Source organism: Hemiscyllium ocellatum, chromosome 2 (assembly GCF_020745735.1).
Source record: "Hemiscyllium ocellatum isolate sHemOce1 chromosome 2, sHemOce1.pat.X.cur, whole genome shotgun sequence".
Lineage (NCBI taxonomy): Eukaryota > Metazoa > Chordata > Chondrichthyes > Orectolobiformes > Hemiscylliidae > Hemiscyllium > Hemiscyllium ocellatum.
The window spans coordinates 33,191,021-33,211,223 of NC_083402.1; the positions used below are offsets into that span (position 1 = coordinate 33,191,021).

Genomic DNA, 20,203 nt, shown 5'->3' on the forward strand with positions numbered 1-20,203 from the left:
GTAGTACATTTTTAACACTTTTTTTCTTGATGAGATGCAGAAGAACCCTTTTGATTTCCTCAGTTGTGGAGGTGAAGATTTGAATTTATTTCCTTTTGAAACAATATACGCAGGTCCAGTTATAATTGACTTTGGATTAAACGAATCTTCGATGCTGTATTGAGGCTTGTATACTAATTTACAAAACGCCGAACCCATTTTGCACTTGTTCATTTTTTATGAACAGGGTTTGGAAAAAAAATCTTTTGCTCTGATGTGAAGAGTTTTTTTCAGAAATTTACAACGCATTGAATTTGAGCTTCACTACAAGTAATCAAATCCACATGGTCTGGAAGACATTTGCCTTTTTTGCTAAACTTCCATTTCCAGGTTGCAGTTTCCCTTTTAGCTCTTTGAAAGTGCTAGCATTTGTTGTAAGATAACCTATCATCTTACATTGTAGTGCACTCATTTATCATGCACCCACTTAACAGAATGAATAGTTTGAATTTAATTTCATCATTCTAATCTAACATTGCTGAAGAGTTAAATTTTGCAGCTCAATCACAGTATTTTAGATTGGCATTATTCTTTCTGTTTAACTCGTGAACGATCATAATTATCAACTTTGTTTTTCTTGCATGGTTGATCACCTTACTACAGCTGTAAAAGCTCTCAAGCTTGGTGATTTCTTTTTGGAGTAAGATCTGTCTGGCAGGTCGAGATATGCTGAGTTCCCATTTAACTCCAACTACATTACTGCAGGAATGGTAGGAGCTTAAGATACAATCACTATACCTGCTCCATTTCTCTCTTTAGTAATACTTCATGCAAAATTACTTTGGGACAGCTGTTGTATTAAGGTTTGATACCATTTATCTCAGTCTAATTCAAGTTACAATATTTCAATCTTGGTAATTTCAAACAGTTATTAACTAATTCCTGTTGCAATGTATATGCTTGCTATATCTCCATGTCAATTTGTTCCTTTTCACATAACTGACTAACTTTGCTGATGTGTTGAAAGTTGGACCTATGATAAATGCATTTGTAAGATTGTGAATCGGAACAAATTTGACTTGTATAAGCACAAACAGAAATTGCTGGCAAAAGTCAATTGGTCTGGTAGAATCTGTGGAAAGAAAGCAGATTTAACATTTTGAGTCTGATACTTCTGATATAATCTTCCCACAGATGTTGCCTCAACACCAGAATTTTGCCAGCAATTTGCTTTTGTTTCAGGTCTTCAGCATCCACAGTTCTTTGTTTTACTGACCAGCATAAATCAAAAAGTGTGGTGCTGGAAAAGCACAGCAGGTCAGGCAGTATTCAGGGAGCAGGAGTGTTGACATTTCAGTCATAAACCCTTCATCAGGAATAAGCCCTGAAGGGCTTATACTGAAAACATCGACACTCCAGCTCCTCGGATGTTGCCTGACCTGCTGTGCTTGTCCAGCGCCACACTTGGACTCTGATCTCCAGCATCTGCAGTCTTCACTTTTTCTCCTGACTGGTATAAATGTAGATCTATTACTGCAGTCTGGATAAGGATTCATTGTGATCTATTGTCAAATTGGCAGCACTGTTGTAATAAATGTTGCTTTTAAATTGCTTGTAATATAATTATTTTTTTCTTTTTTTTAAGGTTTGGACTGCTTGCAAAGACCAATGGTAGTTTGTAGTTGACTGATGGATATGCTGTGGATGAGGCACCAGAGATGTGTTAATTACTCAGCAGTGGAATTGTACTTTGATTTTAGAATGTGCTGACAAAATCAAGAAGAGCACAAGTCCTTATTGCTTATTTTGTAGAGTGATATTTCATTTTTTTTGAAGGAAATGGTACAAAGACTTAAATTTTTTTTAACCAAGTGAGCACTGTTCACAGTACCTTGTGTGAAACATTCATTTGACACTTTTTTTTTAATTTGCCTGCTGAGCATAGAAGACTGAAATTCTATTTGCATGTTTTGCATCTACAACAACAGAGAAAATGAGTGCTGATGGATATCAATATAGAGCTCTATATGAATACAAAAAGGAGCGAGAAGAGGATATTGATCTACATTGTGGTGATATACTGATTGTCACTAAAAATACTCTGTTAGCCCTGGGTTTCAGCGAGGGAGATGAGGCAAGACCAGATGAGATTGGCTGGCTCACTGGCTTAAACGAAACAACACAGGAAAGGGGAGATTTCCCTGGAACATATGTAGAGTTTCATGGTTTCCGGAAAATTTCGCCACCAACACCCAAGCCACGACCACCTCGACCACTACCTTTGGCTCCAAATCCATCAAGATCAGAAGATTCTGACCAGCAAGGTCAGTCCTTTCAGTTATCTTCAGAATGAGAATCTAGGAATGATGGAGAAATCACCTAATATGAGCATTTCTTAACTCTGTGCAATACTATCTTTTTAATGGATTGATTGTAAAACTTAATTTCCTGTCCTCATCTAATAAACCGAAGAAATAATTCAGGAACTATTCACAAATGTTAAAAAATGGTTCTCGTAAAACAACATCTTACGCTTGCAGGATAATATATTACATTAATTTCTTAAATGAGCGATGTCTAAATTAGAAGATGTTTAGTTCTGGTGTGCAATTGCGTGGATATCAGTAGACGCCTTGGACTTGATTCAGGTTTTATAGTCATAAGAGTTATATTTGGATCGGTGTTAACTTTCTTGACAATCATACATGAATGGAGACTTTCAGGCAAGTGTCTCTAAATAGAGAATTGGAACAGGTGCATTGATTATTTTTGTCTTCATCTCCTACCATTTTTGCAATTAAAATAGTCCAGTCGCTTGGCTAATAAACCACTGACTGTTCACTCAGTGCAGAATGGAGCAATGTAACTCCACAATAGACATTCTAGGTGAAATAGATTGCACCAGAAAAGACAGTTTGTCACTTTGGATATGATAGCAATTTTTTCAGAGTTGCATCCCTTTAACTTCTCTGGAAGTTTTACATTTAATATGTCACATGATTGAAAACCTTGTGGTTTTTTTAGCCTTTTCTTGCTTGCGTAACAGGATTCTGCACAACCAAGCTAGTTAATTACAGTTGGACTATTACCTGGTGTTGTGATTTTGTTAAAATAATTCCGCAGAAACAGGCTGTTCCTTCTGATTGGTTTTCTTTCTAAATCTGCCATCCAAACTAACTCTCCACTGCTTTCCCCCCAAAAATACAATCTAGTTTCTCCTTAATATATTCATGTTGTTTGCTTCAGTTGCTCCATGTTGTAGCAATTTTCACTTTGCTGCGCTCTCTTTGGATGAGGACGTTCTTCTGAATTCCTATTAGTTTTCGTCTCATTACTTGAATGATGTGGTGGCACTGGAGGCAGTTGAGGAGGTTCATCAGATTGATTATGTAGATGAAATGACTGTTGTGCAAGGTACAGTTGAATACCTTGGGCTTGTACTCACTAGAGTTCAGAAGAGGGGAGGTCTGATTTGATGTATATGAAATGTTAAAGGGGTTTGCTATGGTGAACATTGAACAGATTTACCTCTTTATGGGCCCGTCTTGAGCAAAAGGTCATAGGAGGAAGGTTCATAACAGATGAGGTGAAACTACTTCACTTGCAGGGTTTTGAATCTGTGGAACTCGCTACTCCAGAGTGCAGTAGTGACAGAATCAATCAGCAGATACAAGAAAGAAATAGATACTTTCCTGATGGAAAAAATGGGTTAACTGGCTGTGGGGAGCAGGCAGAACAATGGAGTTGTTCTGAATAAGATCATGATAAATAGTGGAGTGGGCTCAAAAGGTTGAATTGCCTACTCTTCTCCTAATTTCTGTATTCCTACATTCCTTACATTGATCAATCATTATACTTACTCACAGGAGAAATCGTTTTCAGAATCCACACTATCAAACCTTCTGTAATCCTTTTAAAGATCTATTATGTAACTCTTTTCATGGAAGTAGTGACCCAGCCTGTTGATCCTTTTCCATGTAATACTTTTGAATGGAATTTAACTAGGATTCAGTGGACATTTAGCATGAATTTCCTATTTTTTTTTAAAATTGATAGTTTCAGAGCTAATTTCTCAATGCTCTAAAAAGATCCAGATTAATTGTGAGCCACCAGTGACTTATTTCGTTGCTCTTTTTGACTGATCAGTGAATCATATTGAGACACAATTTTTGACGCGGTCATAATGCTGCATTTTAATCCCTTTAATATCTGTTTCGTAGCTAACCTGAAGTAACCTTCAGAACCATTTTTAAGGTGTTCATTGCAACCTTCTTCACACACGTTGATTTCAGACTGTGTATTAGGAAGGTAGAAATTCAAGGAAAAGGTGTTTCTAAATAATCTTGAACTGATGCTCTAAAAGTTTAATTATGTACAACTTAAAGAATGTTAGTGCTTTTAATGTAACGAGACATCCCAAAGCACTTCATAGGAGCATTAGTTTAAAAAGGAGACTTTGACTCTCACGTGGCGATGTTGTCCGATTTCCAAATATTTGGTCAAAGCAATAGATTTTAAAGTTTCATTAATAGCAAAGTGAGTTGGAGATACTGGGGCCTAAGCAAGTGAAGGCACAGTCACAAATAAAGAAGTAATTCAAATTGGGGATGCACAGCATGCCAGAATTGTGGTAAGGAGAGGGCTCAGTTTCTAGTTAAAGCCCAGGTGAGAATTTTAAAATTGATGTTTGTAGATCCCTAAACATGGGAGCAGTTCGTCACGTTAAAGCTTGGGTAGCAGAGTTTTGGATAATTTGTGTTTTATGGAGGGCAGAAAACAGCTAGAAGTGAATTGGAACAAATTGAATCTAAAAGTAATGAAGGCATGGTTGAGGGTTTCATTAACAGGTGAGCTGAACCAGCTAAATTCAGTGATCAGACAAAATTGAAGATGGGCAATGTTATTGATGGCCAAAGTACTAGGTCAGAAGCTCATCTCTAGGTCAAGCGTGAAATCAAGATTTACGCAAAGATAAGCATAATCTCAAATTGTTGCCAAAGAGAGCGTGTGTGTTGGCATCAACTAAGAAATAAAGCTTGGAGCTGGGACTTTAATCAGTGTCTTCAGTGTTCCCAAGTTTTAAATGTGGCCCAAATATTTCCAATAAGTCATTGAGGCTCTGGACATTTGCTTGATTTGAATATTTGTCGAGAGTGGTACTGTAAAAGCACAGCCAGTCAAGCAGCATCTGAGGAGCAGGAGAATTGATGTTTCAGGCATAAGCCCTTTATCCTGATTTGAATACTTACCAGTGGTATGAAATATTAGCCAATGTTGTTTAATTTTGTTGAATCAGCTTTATTAATCACTGTCTTACCCCCTATTACTGGTTATACATTACTGATATTGTTGCTACATGGCCTGGTCTAGAATTGGTACTTTTTTTTTTGAATGCTCCTTTTGGGGCATCACAAACCTAATCTAATCAGTGGTCTCATCTGTGTTCTAGATTACTTGAGTTAGGAGGCAAGTAAATAGCTGGCTTCTAAATTATCACTCACTAATTTAATTGGAGAAATGAGGGCTTGACTTGAGTTTTTGAGTCTGTGAATTGCTTGTTGTGTTTACTGTACAGTGTTTTGAGTCCATCCAGTGCTAGGTCATCCAGAATAGTTGACTGTTAAGTTACAAGGCCAAAGAAATTACAAGTGTTCTCCATCTTGAAGTCTGTCATAACTTCAGGATTTGTAAATGAAGGAACTTGCTCAAATTGTACTACTGATCTTGAAATTGTTTTTGTATTAACACAGTCTCTTGCATTTGCCAAGAGTAGTATTGTAACTGCATTATATAGTCTTCTAAAATGCTTTCCTTCCAAACCTGTTTGTCCCCTTTCCCTTGAAGAGCATCAAGAAGGAAACGGGGTAAATAATGCTGCAATGAGGGGAGTGCATGAGGGAGGAAGAGAAATTGTAAGCAAATGGGATCAGGAGAGGGAAGTGGTTAACTAGAGGGAAGTAGGAAGGAGAAGGGTAGCAAACAGGAAGTGAAGAGTTGAAAAGAAGCGAAGTATTAAGTGTAATATTTAGTGTGTGTAGAAAGGACTTTTGGGCTACTTAGGTTGAAAGTGGCAGTAGGTTTTTAAGTGCAAGTTTTAAACACAACACCTTAGGAACATATCCTTATTCAAACTTTCCTGTGATAGTGAATTTTTAATTTCACATTTTTTTGAAGGAACACATCAGGAGTGCTGAGTGAAAGATCACTGCTCAGGAATCAGTTACAGTTCATATTACTGTAGCTTGCATTCATAGACACTTGCAGCCACAAGAGGAGATTTTATGAAAAATGTCAGACTTTGCTTCAAGAAATAAGTTTAAGACCAAGGCTGATAGGAGGAAAGAAAGGCCTAGACACATCAGCTAAGAATTCTAGATTTTGCTGCTTTTGTAAATGAAGGCATGGTCACCTGTGGTAGAGCTGTAAAAATCCAGGACCTTGAGGCTACAAATATTGGCATGAATTCTCTGGGGAATGAGGGTGAGGCCATGGAGGACTTCTAAAACTGGGATGAAAAGTTTTAAAATTGACTCATGACCATTCATAATGCAGATGACTGGGATGGTGCAAGTTGGAATACTTGCTACAGAGATAATCTCTCTCACCATTCCTGAAATTGAGCCAGAACTACTTTTTTGTATCTATCTTGAAGGGAAAGTCGGGTCTCAGTTTGCGGTCGTTTCCTTCTGAAAGATGGAACCTCCACACTACCGTATCACTTGATACTGCTGGGAACTATCTTAGATTATAAGGTTCAGATCCTTGAGTAGGACATATTAATTTGATCACCTTTTAGTCTCTAGGTGAGAGCACTACTAAGGGTGCAGAAAGCAAGATGGTCTACTGTACGATTATTTTTATCTTGCTTCATGTCAAATTTGGATTTTTTATTTTGTAAAATTAATTAATACTGTGACTGTACTGGCAATGGCACCACCTGCAAGTTCCCTTGTAACTCTGTCGCCATCCTAACTTGATGCTGTGTCAGAATAGGCAAAGGTGAGGACTGCAGATGCTAGAAACCAGAGTTTAGATCAGAATGGTACCAGAAAAGCACAGCAGGTCAGGCAGCATCCGGGGAGCAGGAAAATCTATGTTTAGGGCAAAAGCCCTAATGAAGGCCTTTTGCCTGAAATGTCGATTTTCCTGCTCCTCAGATGCTGCCTGACCTGCTGTGCTTTTCCAGCACCACTATGATCTAAATGCTGTGTCAAAATAGTTGAACTTCCTTCCTAACAAAGATATCAGTACACCTGAGACTGCAAGCTAACTCCACCAACTTCAGGTAATTAGGGATGGATGGTAAATGCTTTATTCCTGATGAAGGGCTTTTGCCTGAAACGTCGATTTCGCTGCTCCTTGGATGCTGCCTGAACTGTGCTCTTCCAGCACCACTAATCCAGTAAGCCAGCAACCCCTGCATTCCATTAACTACTTAAAAAACTCAGTGCAAATATATTTGCACTATTTGGGTGTTTTAATAACACTTAACTGTTTTGGATGGATTTGTGTATTTTTTTTTGCTGCTACTATTTTGCTACTTCTTGTCATCCTCCATTCACTCCCTGGCACATTTTTTTTCCTTTATTTTGGTCCCATTATCAAATTCTGCCGCACAAGGTAAATACACCATGGGCTGGATGCTTCCTATAGTTGAGCAGTGTTTCTAATCTCTCTTAAGAGTAGATGCTGCTGTGCCAATTTTCTTTTTGTTGAACACCACCTTTTCTCCTTCTCTTTGCCATTTCCCAATTTTTCTTTCAGGCTTTTGTAGGGCATTTTCAGTTTATGGATTAAATTACAACTTATGACCATGTTCAAGATGGCAGGTGTACAGCTAGCTAGATACCCCTTTCAACTAACTATTTAGTGTTGGGATCCAGCTCTCAAAAATCTAAATATTTCCATTTTGGTCTCCAATTGGCAAATGATTTCTCTCTGGATTAGTGGTGCTGGAAAAGTACAGCAGTTCAGGCAGGCTTCTCGGATGCTGTCTGAACTGCTGTGCTTTTCCAGCACTGCTCTAATCCAGAATCTGGTTTCCAGCGTCTGCAGTCATTGTTTTTACCTAAATGATTTCTCTCTCTCTCGATTAACCACATCATGCACGTTTTGTTCCATTATATAAGCATCCTATTACATAATTTTGAGACACAACTGCTTTTTGCAGAAGAAAACTACATTTCTCCAGTTTAAGAAAAGAGTTCATGCATTTGTAAGGTGTATACTGCTTAATTTTCTTCATCTAAACCTTTGAAAGGGCAATTCTTCAATGACCAGCTTCAGGTCTAGACAAGTCTCCACAGATGCAAAGTAATACTGCCTTATAAACACTATCATTTAAGTCTGTACATGTAGTTTGGAGATGTTGATATGCTTTACAAAGTACGTGTGTATATTTTATAACACCTAATAGGAATGGTGATATATCTGAGATGATTTATTTTAGATTGAAACATTAACAAATTTAGAGAGATTTCATTTGAAGACTAAGATTTTTCATAGTGATTCAGTTCAAATGTTTGCAAAATACTGTTTCATACCTATTATTTCATACTGTATAAGTACTTTTTATTCATTTGCTGATTTTCAAAGTTTACTTTTTATATATGATTTTGACTTTTGCCCATTGCAAATATCAAACATACAAGAAATTGTATTAAACATGATACAAGGAATCTTGTCAGTAGATGTGGGCACGATATTTCCTCTTAGGCAAATTTAAAAGCAGAGGTTCCTATTTTAAAATGGGTGTGGTGAATTTTTATTTTGGAGTTGTCTTTGGGGCGCACTCAAAGGTGGTGAAAGCAAGAATTCTTGACTATTTTAGGCAGAGGATAGTTTTTTATTGTATTAAGCAAAGATTTGATAGGTCTTCAGGGATAGGCAGGAATGTTACTCAGGTTACAGTTGGATCATTTCTGATCTTGTGAAATGGCAGAGCTTATAGCTATCTATCTTTTTGTTTGAAGTGTTTATTGAAATATAGATATTTGCAAAGGCCATTTGTGCTTGTATGGTATTGGTTTTTGAAAGAGCTAATCCATTTAGCTTCAGTGCTTTTGCATTTTTCTCCCATAGCTCAACAAGTTTGTCCTCTTTTGTGAAAACACAAGATCTATAAAGCAGAGACTTTATTCAGTATGTCATTTCTCTGCTAGCCAAAGAATTATGTAGAGTCATACAGCATGGTCCGTGCTGATCAGGTTTCCTAAACTAAACTAGTCCCATATGCCTGCGTTTGGCCCATAACCCTCTAACTTTTTTTCTATTTATATATCTTTAACCCTTGATTTTGTGAAGTTCTTTCCTCTGTATGAATTTATAGCTTTTTTCCTTTTTTTGTATAATCTGTTATCAACTAATATGAATTAAATATAGCTTACCAAGCCAGATTTCTGTCTGGGATCTGACACATCCAGTATTACCATCAGCTAGGATCATAACAGTCCTGCCAAATATTTTAAACCTATGCCCACTCCTTGCTAAGGGAAATAAGTCTGTCCCGTCCACTTTATCTGAAACCTAAGTAATTTTACAAACTCCAATTAAATTTCCCCAGCCTCAGTAGTTTGAAGCAAAATGGCCTCAGTCTTTCCCCATAGCTAAAATTCTATAGTCCTCGCAATATCCTGCTTTTTCAGTGTCCTTTCTAATACAGTCACATCCTTCCTGTAATTGGTGACTGGTACTGCATGCTGTATTCTAACTATAGCCTAAATAGTTTGTTATAAAAGTCTAACCATAGCAGGAAAACTATTACAATCCATCTTGACTTTCCTGTTTGCTGTCCTACTACTTGTCTACTTGACCTGATATCTTTTTACAGACCTGTAAGCATGCACCTCAAGGTCCCGGTGTTCCATTATCAGCAACAAATGCATTCCGTTGCATTTTTCGTGATTGCATTCATTTTCTCACTTCTTACCTGACTAGTACATCAGATCTTTTTGGTTTTCTACCTCTCAACCAACCATGCGGACCACCTTTTTTTCAGTATCATCCACATAGTTAACTGCACTCCACTATTGTAGAATTGATAACTCTTATAAACTTCAGTGATTGTCTTACTCTTCCTTTAGTCTACCTTTCGCATTCTTACTAAAAAGTATTACCTAAAATTGTGGACTTTGTTACCTAGGCTTGGAGATTTGTGAATGTTTAGCAAGAATTTCCTTTTTATGTACTTAATATCCTTATTTGCAAGGATTCTTCCTTCTAAAGAATACCATGTTATTTTACTTCACCTACTCCAACCATGTTGTAAGTTTTCTTTAGAAGTTCACTTCTTCTGCTTGTGTTATCTACCTCATTTGTTTAGTGAGTTTTAAAATGATTCCCCTATTTATGAAATGCTTCCTTTGTCTTATTAAAAGCACTTTAACTGTAAAATCCTCTTGGCCTTCTCTGGTCCAGTAATTCGAATCCCTCAAGTGTTTTCAAATTTCAGTCTGGTCAGCTTCCATTGTACACTGACAGCTTAAATCATTTTTCTCTTGTGAGGGTGTCTAAAAATGTTCACCGTATTCTTTGGCCTCTGTTCCATGTCTTTGCTGTTGTACTCTGTTCCCTAATTAAGAAATAGATAAAGTCATAAAAAGGCTTGTTGCATTTTCTGTGTTGTAATACTCTCAGAATTGTGTATTGCAGAGCCCACACACCCTTTGTTTTTTTTTTCCCCCCCATTTGAGTTTATACTCCCTTTTTTTTCTGACCTTTATGCCAGAAAGGTCATTAAACTACTGAAGATGGTTGCACCTAGGACATTACCCTGAGGAATTCTTGCAATTGAGGTGAGTGGCCCCCAACAACCTCAAACTTATTCTTTTTGTTTGCCATGACTCCAGTTAGAGTGTTTTCCCTATTTCTCATTAACTCCAGTGTTACTAGGCCAGCATGATTCCTCAGTTGAATTCTGCTTTGTTGTATACGGCCGGTTAGCATTAGAATCCCCTCTCAGCAGAGGGAGTATTGCTTAAGTAGCCCACTGTTGCTCTGAGTTTGTGTCATCTTATATACTTATTTTGGGATTTTTTTCTTTACCACAAAAGTGATAATTCTCTGGGTTTTGGATTAATTGATGGAGGTAATTAGCATATTTTAACATGTTAAAAAAGGAATGTGACAAGGGACAAATTGTAGGTGCTTCTAGATGGAATAATTAAGATGAATCTTATTCTATTTGCCTATATTTACCTCCTGATTTAGAACAGAAGTGGATTGAACACTGACCTAACGTTTCACACTTTGAAGAATAACATCATTCTTCTTGATTGTTCTGTGGAATATTTAGTCCTTTTAATTTACCAGTTAATATACTTTTTTAAAAACAAATAAGTAAAATGTTACATAATGCAGCAATTGAAATTGATGAGCAAATCTGCTTGAGCATCACTGCTCTGGAGTCCTTGAATGTATTTTAAATACTGTGGCCTTGAGTGGGTGGTATCATGAAACCTGTTTGACAAGTGATCAGTATGTTTACACAAAAAAATTCTCATTAACATTTAACTTAATGTTAAAGGAAACGTTGACGTGGTAACTGGCAGGTGTGAAGTTGAATATATTTTCCATATTGTTACATCCATTTTAATTGTATGTAAAGTGGAAATTCCTTTTGGTAAAACTGATTTTTAGTGTTTGTGTAAATGAGCTTTGATTAAATTAATTTTGTGCAAATTTTTTGGTCTTCGGTCAATGTGGGAGAAAAGTAGGACAAGTTCAATATCGCTTTGGTGGAATAGGACAGTTACACAAGTTTGTCAGAGTTTATCTTGCTTGAAATGTGCTAACTCAGCAACTAATATTGTTTGTCTAAATAATTTTCTCAACTGTCTTTTTAATATTAAATATGACATTGTTACTTCTGTACCTGCTGAAAATAGCTCCTCCTTGGCATCATTTTTTTTCGATATTACATGCATATGAAGATTTGTGGCCAATCCAATAAAGTTGAATATTTCGGTGGATTGGAAAGAGCTGCTTAATCAATGGATGGTTTCATTCATGTGGCCCAGTTTTTTAAAAAAAATCTTAAGAATTGAACGAGCAAAATGTGTGAGCATCGTATAATCCCTGGAGTGTACAAAGAGGCCATTCAGCCCAGTAGATCTGCACCATCTGAGCATCCCACTCTATCCTTGTAACATTGCGTTTACCATGGCCAGTCCACTTAACCTGCACATCTTTGGACTGTGGTAAGAAACGTCCACAACTGTGGAGAATGTCACCTGAGGCCAGAATTGAATCCTGGTCCCTAGCACTGAGGTAGCAATGCTAACCACTGTGCTACCCTTTCAGGATCCTCTGAGCTACATTTTTAAGCTGTTAGTTGTTACTTTGTTTCATTGCTAATACTTTGCATGTTAACATTGGAACTATAAACTTGTAAGCTGCTTTTTACAGCAATACTGAAGTTTGTCTGGCACTTGTCAGGACAGAATTGCAGGAATATCAAATCTCAACAATTTATACTGTAGTTGGTGGTTTGGCAAGTATATTCTAGCAGAAATGTTGTATTGGAGAATGCATCAAGAATTAACTGCCAAACTTTGCTTCACTTCAAATCAAGCAAGTTGACTGGTCATAGCATTGCCATGGATACAAAGAATGGTTGTCCCCAGGCTTCAGTTTGGTAGAAAAAAGTGCAAAGGACTGTGTGCTATGTATGAATATATAGCTTCCAGCATGCATATTTAATTTAAATCTTTTCAGCCTTTTGTCTTCCTCTTGCAACATCTTTCAACTTAAATAGCTGTCTGCTTCTAGTATTCAAACATTGGAATTCCATATTTAATTTAGTCTTCCTATTGAATCTTAAATTTCCCTGTTTACCATTATAGAAGTTTATGAAGTCATGAGGGGCATAGATAAGGTGAATAACAAAGGCCTTTTTCCTAGGGTAGTGGAATTTAAAACTTAAGGAACATAATTTAAGTGAGGAGAGAGAGATTTTAAAAGGGACCTGAGGGGCAACTTTTTCACACACCAGGTGGTTCATATGTGGAATGAACTGCCCGAGGAAGTGGTGGATGCGGGTACAGTTACAACATTTAAAAGACATTTGGATAGATATGTGAATAGGAAAGTTTTAGTGATGTGGGGCTAGTTAAATTTGGGAAACTTGGTTTGCATGGATAAGTTGAACCAAAGAGTCTGTTTGTTTCTGTGCTGTCTGACTCTATTACTCTATCAATAGTTGTTGAACGCATTATGGATATTCTGTACATGAAATTATTGTACTGTTTTAATGGCGAAGGCAGAGAATATTGTTTGGCATCACTAGCTCAGCACTGAATGTCTAACAAAGTGTCCGTTTTTTTTATATACAGCAAAGTTCTAAACTCCTTTCCCTGATCGGAACTTAGAATGAAAACAAAAACTAATTACTCAAATCTTTGTAACAGGGGAATACAGATGAATTCCTTAGATTGCTGCTTTTTGAATTAAGTTGCAGTAATCCTTTTTTTTATTTAAATTGTCTTAATATCCCACTATCTTTGCCACTCTTTTCTACTTGACTCTTCGACTTAAAATGGTGTATTTCACTCTGATGTTCAAAGGCTCAATGTCTCTTCAATTTTGAAGAAATTAACCTTTCAGATTCAACATTACTGCTGTCACTTTTGTTTAATGAAAGCCACTGAATTTCCTGTGATGATGCTCATGTTACAAATGAGGGGTGAGGGCATAAAAGAAATTTCACTGGTCTAGTAATCCAGACCCCCAGTCAGTTCTGGGGATACTGGTTTGAATTCTACAATGACAGGTGATGAAATTTGATTTTCATTTTTAAAAAAAAATGAATTAATACTTGGACTAATGGCAATGTGACAGTTGCCATCTGTTGTAAAACCCATCTGGTTCACTTTTTTCTAAGAAGAAATTCTGCCATCCTTACTTGGTCTGACTATATGTGCCTACAGATCCACAGCATTGTGATTTGACTTTTAAATTTCCTCCCTCCTCAAATGTCAGTGAAAATGTACGAGTAACTGGTGCTGTGATGAGCTTGCCAATGGTGAGTCTGATTAAAGTAGATAACAATGACTGCCTTAAAATTTTAATGACCATTTATGTAACAAAAGCAGTTCAGTTTGTCAAGAATGCTCCTTCAGTGTAAATTATGTACTCGTAACTAGTCTCTACCCAAATTTCCTTCAGTCTCTTGAGTAAAGTGTGTAGTCACTGATCCAACTTTGAAAGACTTAATTTGCCTCGCGGGATATTAGGATAATTTTCTGGTACCCTAATTGTGGTTAAAATTAACTCTTGCCTACACTATGGTGTAGATTGACTGTTGATCATAATCCTGTGGATATTGGCAACTTGTATTTCAGAGTGGATATATTTTCACTTGAAAGAGAATTTTTTAAAAAAAAAGTTGTTTTGATTTGGAAAAGGGAATCTTTAAAAATTCAAATCAGAGCCCAGTGTCATTGGGAAAGTTTCTTTTTGTTTTATCTCTACAGTCTCATTGATCTTGAAACTGCAATTGTCGTAGGCAAACTTCAGCATTTGTTGTTGCTGATGCATAAAACCTGGTAATTGCCATTAGTCATAGCTTGCTCCTCCTCCGTAGGGTGCATAACTGCAGTTTTCACAAATGTACAACGCAAATAGTGAATTGATGTGAGTTCTTAAATTGTTTCCCGGATTTGGGCATCAGTGGCAAGACCAGTATTGCAGTTGTTAATTGTCTGAGAAAGTGATGTACCACCTTTTTAAACTGCTGTACGTACACCCACTGTTCTGTTAAGGGAGTTCCAGGATTTTGACTTGTGACAATGAAGGAGTGATGTTATAATTTCAAGTCGGGTTGGTCATCGTTCAAGTGGTGGTGTCCCTCTTTTCTTGTTCTTGCTCTTCTGGGGGGGGGGGTAGAAGCTTTGAGTTTGAAATGTGCTTGTAAATCAGTGCTTTGCATACTATATCGCAGGATTTCCCTGTTGTACATATTTTGGGTTATGCTAAAGTGCTTTGCTTTGTTAATTGTAATTTCCATGAAATTTGTTAACTGTATGCATTTTTTGAGCTGATACTGTATTACTGCTGTAATTGGATATATGTACAGCATAGAAACAGACCCGTCGATCCAACCAGTCCATGCAGACCAAAACGCCAAACTAAACTAATCCCACCTGCCTGCTCCCGGCCAATATTCCTCCAAACCTTTCCTATTCAGGTACTTATCCAAATGTCTACTAAACATTTGTAAGCATACCCACATCCACCACTTTTTCAGGAAGTTCATTCCACACATGAGCCACCACCCTCTTTTTTTAAAGAAAAGCAATGGCCCCAAGTCCTTTTTTTAATCTTTTCTCCTCTCTCCTTATTATGTCCCCGTGTCTTGAAATCCCCCACCCTAGGGGAAAGATACCTGCCATTAACTCTGCCCCTCTTGAATTTATAAACCTGTAAGGTCACCTCTCAACTTCCTATGCTCCAGTGAGACAACGTCCCAGCCAATCCAGCGCCTCCTTTTTATTACGCGAACCCTCCATTCCTGTTAACATCCTGGTAAATCTCTTAACCCTCCACTTTAAAAATGTCCTTCCTATAAAGGGGCAACCAGAACTGGATAGTACTCCGGAAGAGGCCTGCATATGGATTCTTGTAGCTCTCCCCTTTTCTGGTTGAATAAAGAAGTCAAATCAGTTTGACTTAATCGCAGTTAATTAAGTCAAACTGTTTTGTTACTTAAACATTACCTCATTTTATTTGAACTGCCAAACCCTTGAGTATGCAGTGGACACAAAGTCCAGGAAAGGTTGAGGGAGAAGGCTAATACTTGATGTTCTTCCAAACTAGATCATATTTCTTAACTTTATGCACAGCTGAATTTCAGTACAGATTTCAGGAAATTCTTGTTGCTGAATAGGCAGACTATTATTGAATCTTAAGTAAAGCCTCTTAAAGTATTGTACCCAAGTCCTGGCACCAAACTTCAGAAAGGGGCTAAAAAATGTTGAAGAGATTTTAGATTATGTTGTTCTCCTACCTTCTCCACAATTCTGCACATTTTCTCATTAAATAACCAACCAATGACCCCTCAAATGCATCAACTGAACTTAACCTCCCATCACGCTGTCAGGAGTGCATTTAGAACCCTAACTAATCATGTGATAAAGTTTGTTCTTATCTCCATTTGTTTCTTTTAAAAATACTTAAACTATCCCCTCCTAGTTGTTCATTTTTAAAATATTTGTTCATGGGATGTGGGTTTTCCTGGCTAGACTGGCATTTATTGCCCATCTCTAGTTGTCTAGTGGGCAGTGAGTCAACCACATTGGGTCTGGAGTCACATGTAAGCCAGACCAAGTAAGGATGGTAGTTTCCCTCCCTAAGGGGCATTAGTGAACCAATGGGTTCATGGTCGTCATTGACTCTTTATTCCAAGCTCTTTCTTTATTGGACTCCAATTCCACCATCTACCCTGATGGGATTCAAACCCAGGACCTGGTTTTCTGGATTAACCGTCCAGTGATAAAACCACTAGGCCATTGCCTTCCTATTCAATCGGTAAGTAGAAGCTATTTCCTACAATTCCCAGAGCTGGGCTGAGAAGTGGCTGATGGAGTTCAACCTGGATAAATGCGAAGCGATTCATTTTTGGAATGTCTAATTTGAATGCTGAATACAGGGTTAAAGACAGAATTTTTGCACTATAGAGGAACAGCGGGATCTTTGGGTCCATGTGCATCCCTCCTAGTTGATAAGGTTGTTAGAAGCCATATGGTGTTTTGACTTTCATTAACAGGGGAATTGAGTTTGAGTGGCGAGGTTTTGCTGCAACTCTATAAAACCCTCGTTAGACTACACTTGGGATATTGTGCCAGTTCTGGTCACTGCATTATAGGAAGGATATAGAGAGGGTGCAGAGAAGATTTACCAGGTTTATGCCTGGATAGAGGGTTTCTCCTATGAAGAGAGGTTGAGTGAGCTGGGGCTTTTCACTCTGGAGAGAAGGAAGAGAGGTGACTTGATAGAGATGTACAAGATAGCTAGAGACTTTTCCCCCGGGCAGAAATGGCTTTCACGAGTGGTCATAATTTTAAGGTGGTTGGAGGAAGGTATAGGGGAGATAGATTCTTTATGCAGAGAATGGTGAGTGTAGGCATGCACTGCCAGTGGTGGTTGTAGAGTCAGAGACATTAGAGACATTATGCTTAGCTGGGCAAACACATGGACAGCAACAAATTGAGATGTAGGTTAGGTTGAGATTAGAATGTGCCAAGCATTTATCTTAATGTTGTGGGCAGAAGGGCCTGTACTATTCGACGTTCTTATCCAGTCTATGTCCCTTGTTTTGAAAACTTTTATTGAGCCTCCTTTTTCTCCAAGGTAAGCAGTCATAATATCTCCTTGATTTTGATTCATGACTGAAGTAGTGTTTTCCTAGAACAATTCTCACTAATTTCTATGCACTCACATCCTTTGGTGTGGAGCTTAAACTTTACACAATAATCCAGCTGAAGTTTAATATGCATTTTACGTATGTTCTTTATAACCTACTGGTCTTGTATTTAATGTGAGGCTTAAATGATTTAACTTTAATTAGTCTGTCTACCTGTCCAGCCATTTTAATGACCTTTACATATACACTCAGGTTTCTGTGCTCCTACACATAATTTACAATAGTACCCTTTTATACTGTCTCCATATTCATTGTTTTGTATCACCTCTCACTCCTCCGTATCTGCCACCGATGTTCTACACTTATCCTTTCAAACCTTACTCCACCCCCAAAAATGTTCACTAATCATTATTCTCTTTCCTATCCCTCAACTAACTTTGTATCCATATTGCTGTTGCCCTTTTTATTTTGTGACCTGTAAGTTTTCTCAAGTGTGGCACTGTATTGGATGTCGTTTGAAAGTCTTCTCAGCATTTTCCTCATCAGCTTTCTCTGTTATCTCTCTTTAAAGAAACTCCAAGCTCTCTTAAGCATGACTTTCTCTTAATCCATTCTGACTCTTTGGAGTCAATCTACGTTTTCCCATGTGTCTATTAATCTATTCTTGAATAACTGTTTCTGGAAGCCTGCCACCAGACAAAGTTGAACTGACTTGTAATGCTGAACTGGTCTTCACTGCCTTTTTGAACAAGGGTTTGCAATTTTCTAATCTTCTGTCACCACCCCTGAACCCAGGGAAAATTGAAAGGTAATTGCCAGTGGCCTGCAACTTCCACTTCTTTTGTTTCCTTCAATATCCTCAAATGCATCTCATTTGGTCCAGATGCCTGATGAACTTTAAGCAACAGTTTATCCAGTAACACCACCTTATTGTTATACTCTTCTAGTGACTGAGTTTCCTCTTTTCTCACTGTGGTCTGGCATTGCTGTTTGCCTCTTTTTGTCAATCATATTTTTGTTACCTAATTGTGTCGTCTCTTTTTTATACCCTTTTAGTACTGATGGGCTCATAGAAGACTTTGGGATTTCCCTTTGTGTTAGGTAGCAGTCTTTTAATAATCTGTTTTGCTTTTCACTTCTCTAAACCTCAATAGTCCACTTTGTTTCTCACTTGCCCTGTAATAAGCACATTTTTTTTCTTTGCTATCCAGGGACCTCTGGATTTTTCTTTTTTTTTGCCTTAGTTTAGGCACAAAGTATATGATCCAAATAATCTCCTGTTTGAAGATGGTCTATTGTTCAGCTGCTATTTACACCATCAAACTTTTTGGTTTCATTCTATTTGGTCCAGCTGTCTTGCCCTATTGAAGTCTGCTGTCAACCAGTGAACATTCTTGTTGTGAATTAACCAATGTCACTTTCTGCCATCATCAATGATTGCGGCCCTCTAAATGTTCCCCCACTCACTCTTGATATATTTGGCCCTACTAATTTCTAGAATCCATTCTAGCAGTGCCTCCTTTTGCAAATGCTGTTCAAATTCATGGCTCCCAAGTGCTGTAAGGCAGCAGTGTTTGCCACCGGGTCACTAGTCAACCCCACTCTATCTTTCTCGGTAACTAGTGATTTCTATTATACAAAGCATGTAATTACACTGTTCTTCTTTATCTGTAACTAAATTGACCCTGACCCTGAACCCACTGAAATCGCTCGCTCTCGCTATGAATGTCGTGTAGCCTTGTAGTATTTTAATCAGTAGTTATGAGGAAAAATAGGATGTGCAAGACTAACTGAATTGCTCTTCAAAAAGTACAGACTTGATGGGACATATTGCAACTTATGCTGTAGAACTTCCTAACTAATTATTTTATTTATATATTTACACGACTGATTGAACTGTTGAAGCCCCTTTTGTTTTTTGCCCACTGCTATTTAGGAATTTCTGAAGGCTGATATCAATTTTGACAATTCTTGTTATCATTGATCATGATTGTATTTGCTGACAAAATTTTAAGATTTAAGGTTTTTTTTGGCAAAGTTTCTTCCAGTTTGAAAGGGACTTGGGTAATTATTTGAAGAGGAAAAATATAAAAGAATTTAGTATCATACCCAATGTCACATCATTACAGTGAAGACCTCTAGAACTGATAAGGTCAGTAAAATGGGCCTCTCTTGTGTTGTAAATGTTCTGCTTCTGTTTGGTAACTTAAGTGCAAATTTACAATTATTATGAAGTCTATTATCATTAGTCTTAAGTCCTTACTACTGGTCAGAACACATTCCTGTCATGGAAGTGAAACTTGTCATGTCCAAATAGGTTGATTTTCAAAGTTTGTGAGAAGATTTGTAGCTCAGGTGCTCATTGTTGTGGTTCTGTTCGCAGAGCTGGAAGTTTTTGTTGCAAACGTTTCATCCCCTTTTCTAGGTGACATCCTCAGTGCTTGGGAGCCTCCTGTGAAGTGCTTCTGTGCTGATTCCTCCGGCATTTATAGTGGTTTGTCTCTGCCGCTTCCAGTTGTCAGTTGCTGTCCGCTGCAGTGGCCGTATATTGGGTCTAGGTCGATGTGTCTGTTGATAGAATTTGTTTTTTTAAAAAATGTTGATTTTTAAAAATATCTTTTACAGAAGGTTATTGGTGTACTATACTTTTTAATATTTTGCAAATAATTTGGATAAACTGCTGAAGTCATAGGTGATAATTGCAATTTTGGTATTATGTATTTCAATTTTGTTCTTTAATTTACCTTATAGTCTTATTTACTTTGCTTTCAGACAGAGGAAGTAGTTGGCTAGAATAGAGGAATACTTGGTGCCAAACAAATGGCTCTGGAAATAAAGCAAAATGGCATGCAGCCATTAAATAAG

The 20,203-nt window shown here is 37.5% G+C and overlaps 1 protein-coding gene across 2 annotated transcripts in view; it reads left to right on the top strand.

Annotated features, from left to right (window-relative positions):
* The window catches only part of pik3r1 (phosphoinositide-3-kinase, regulatory subunit 1 (alpha)), a 75,407-nt gene that overhangs the window by 841 nt on the left and 54,363 nt on the right, over nt 1-20,203 (top strand). For both annotated transcript variants that reach the window (XM_060835586.1, XM_060835578.1), the window contains exon 2: nt 1,625-2,303. In XM_060835586.1, coding sequence (XP_060691569.1) covers nt 1,973-2,303 — 331 coding nt within the window. In that variant the 5' untranslated portion in view covers nt 1,625-1,972. The remainder of the gene's footprint in view (nt 1-1,624; nt 2,304-20,203) is intronic.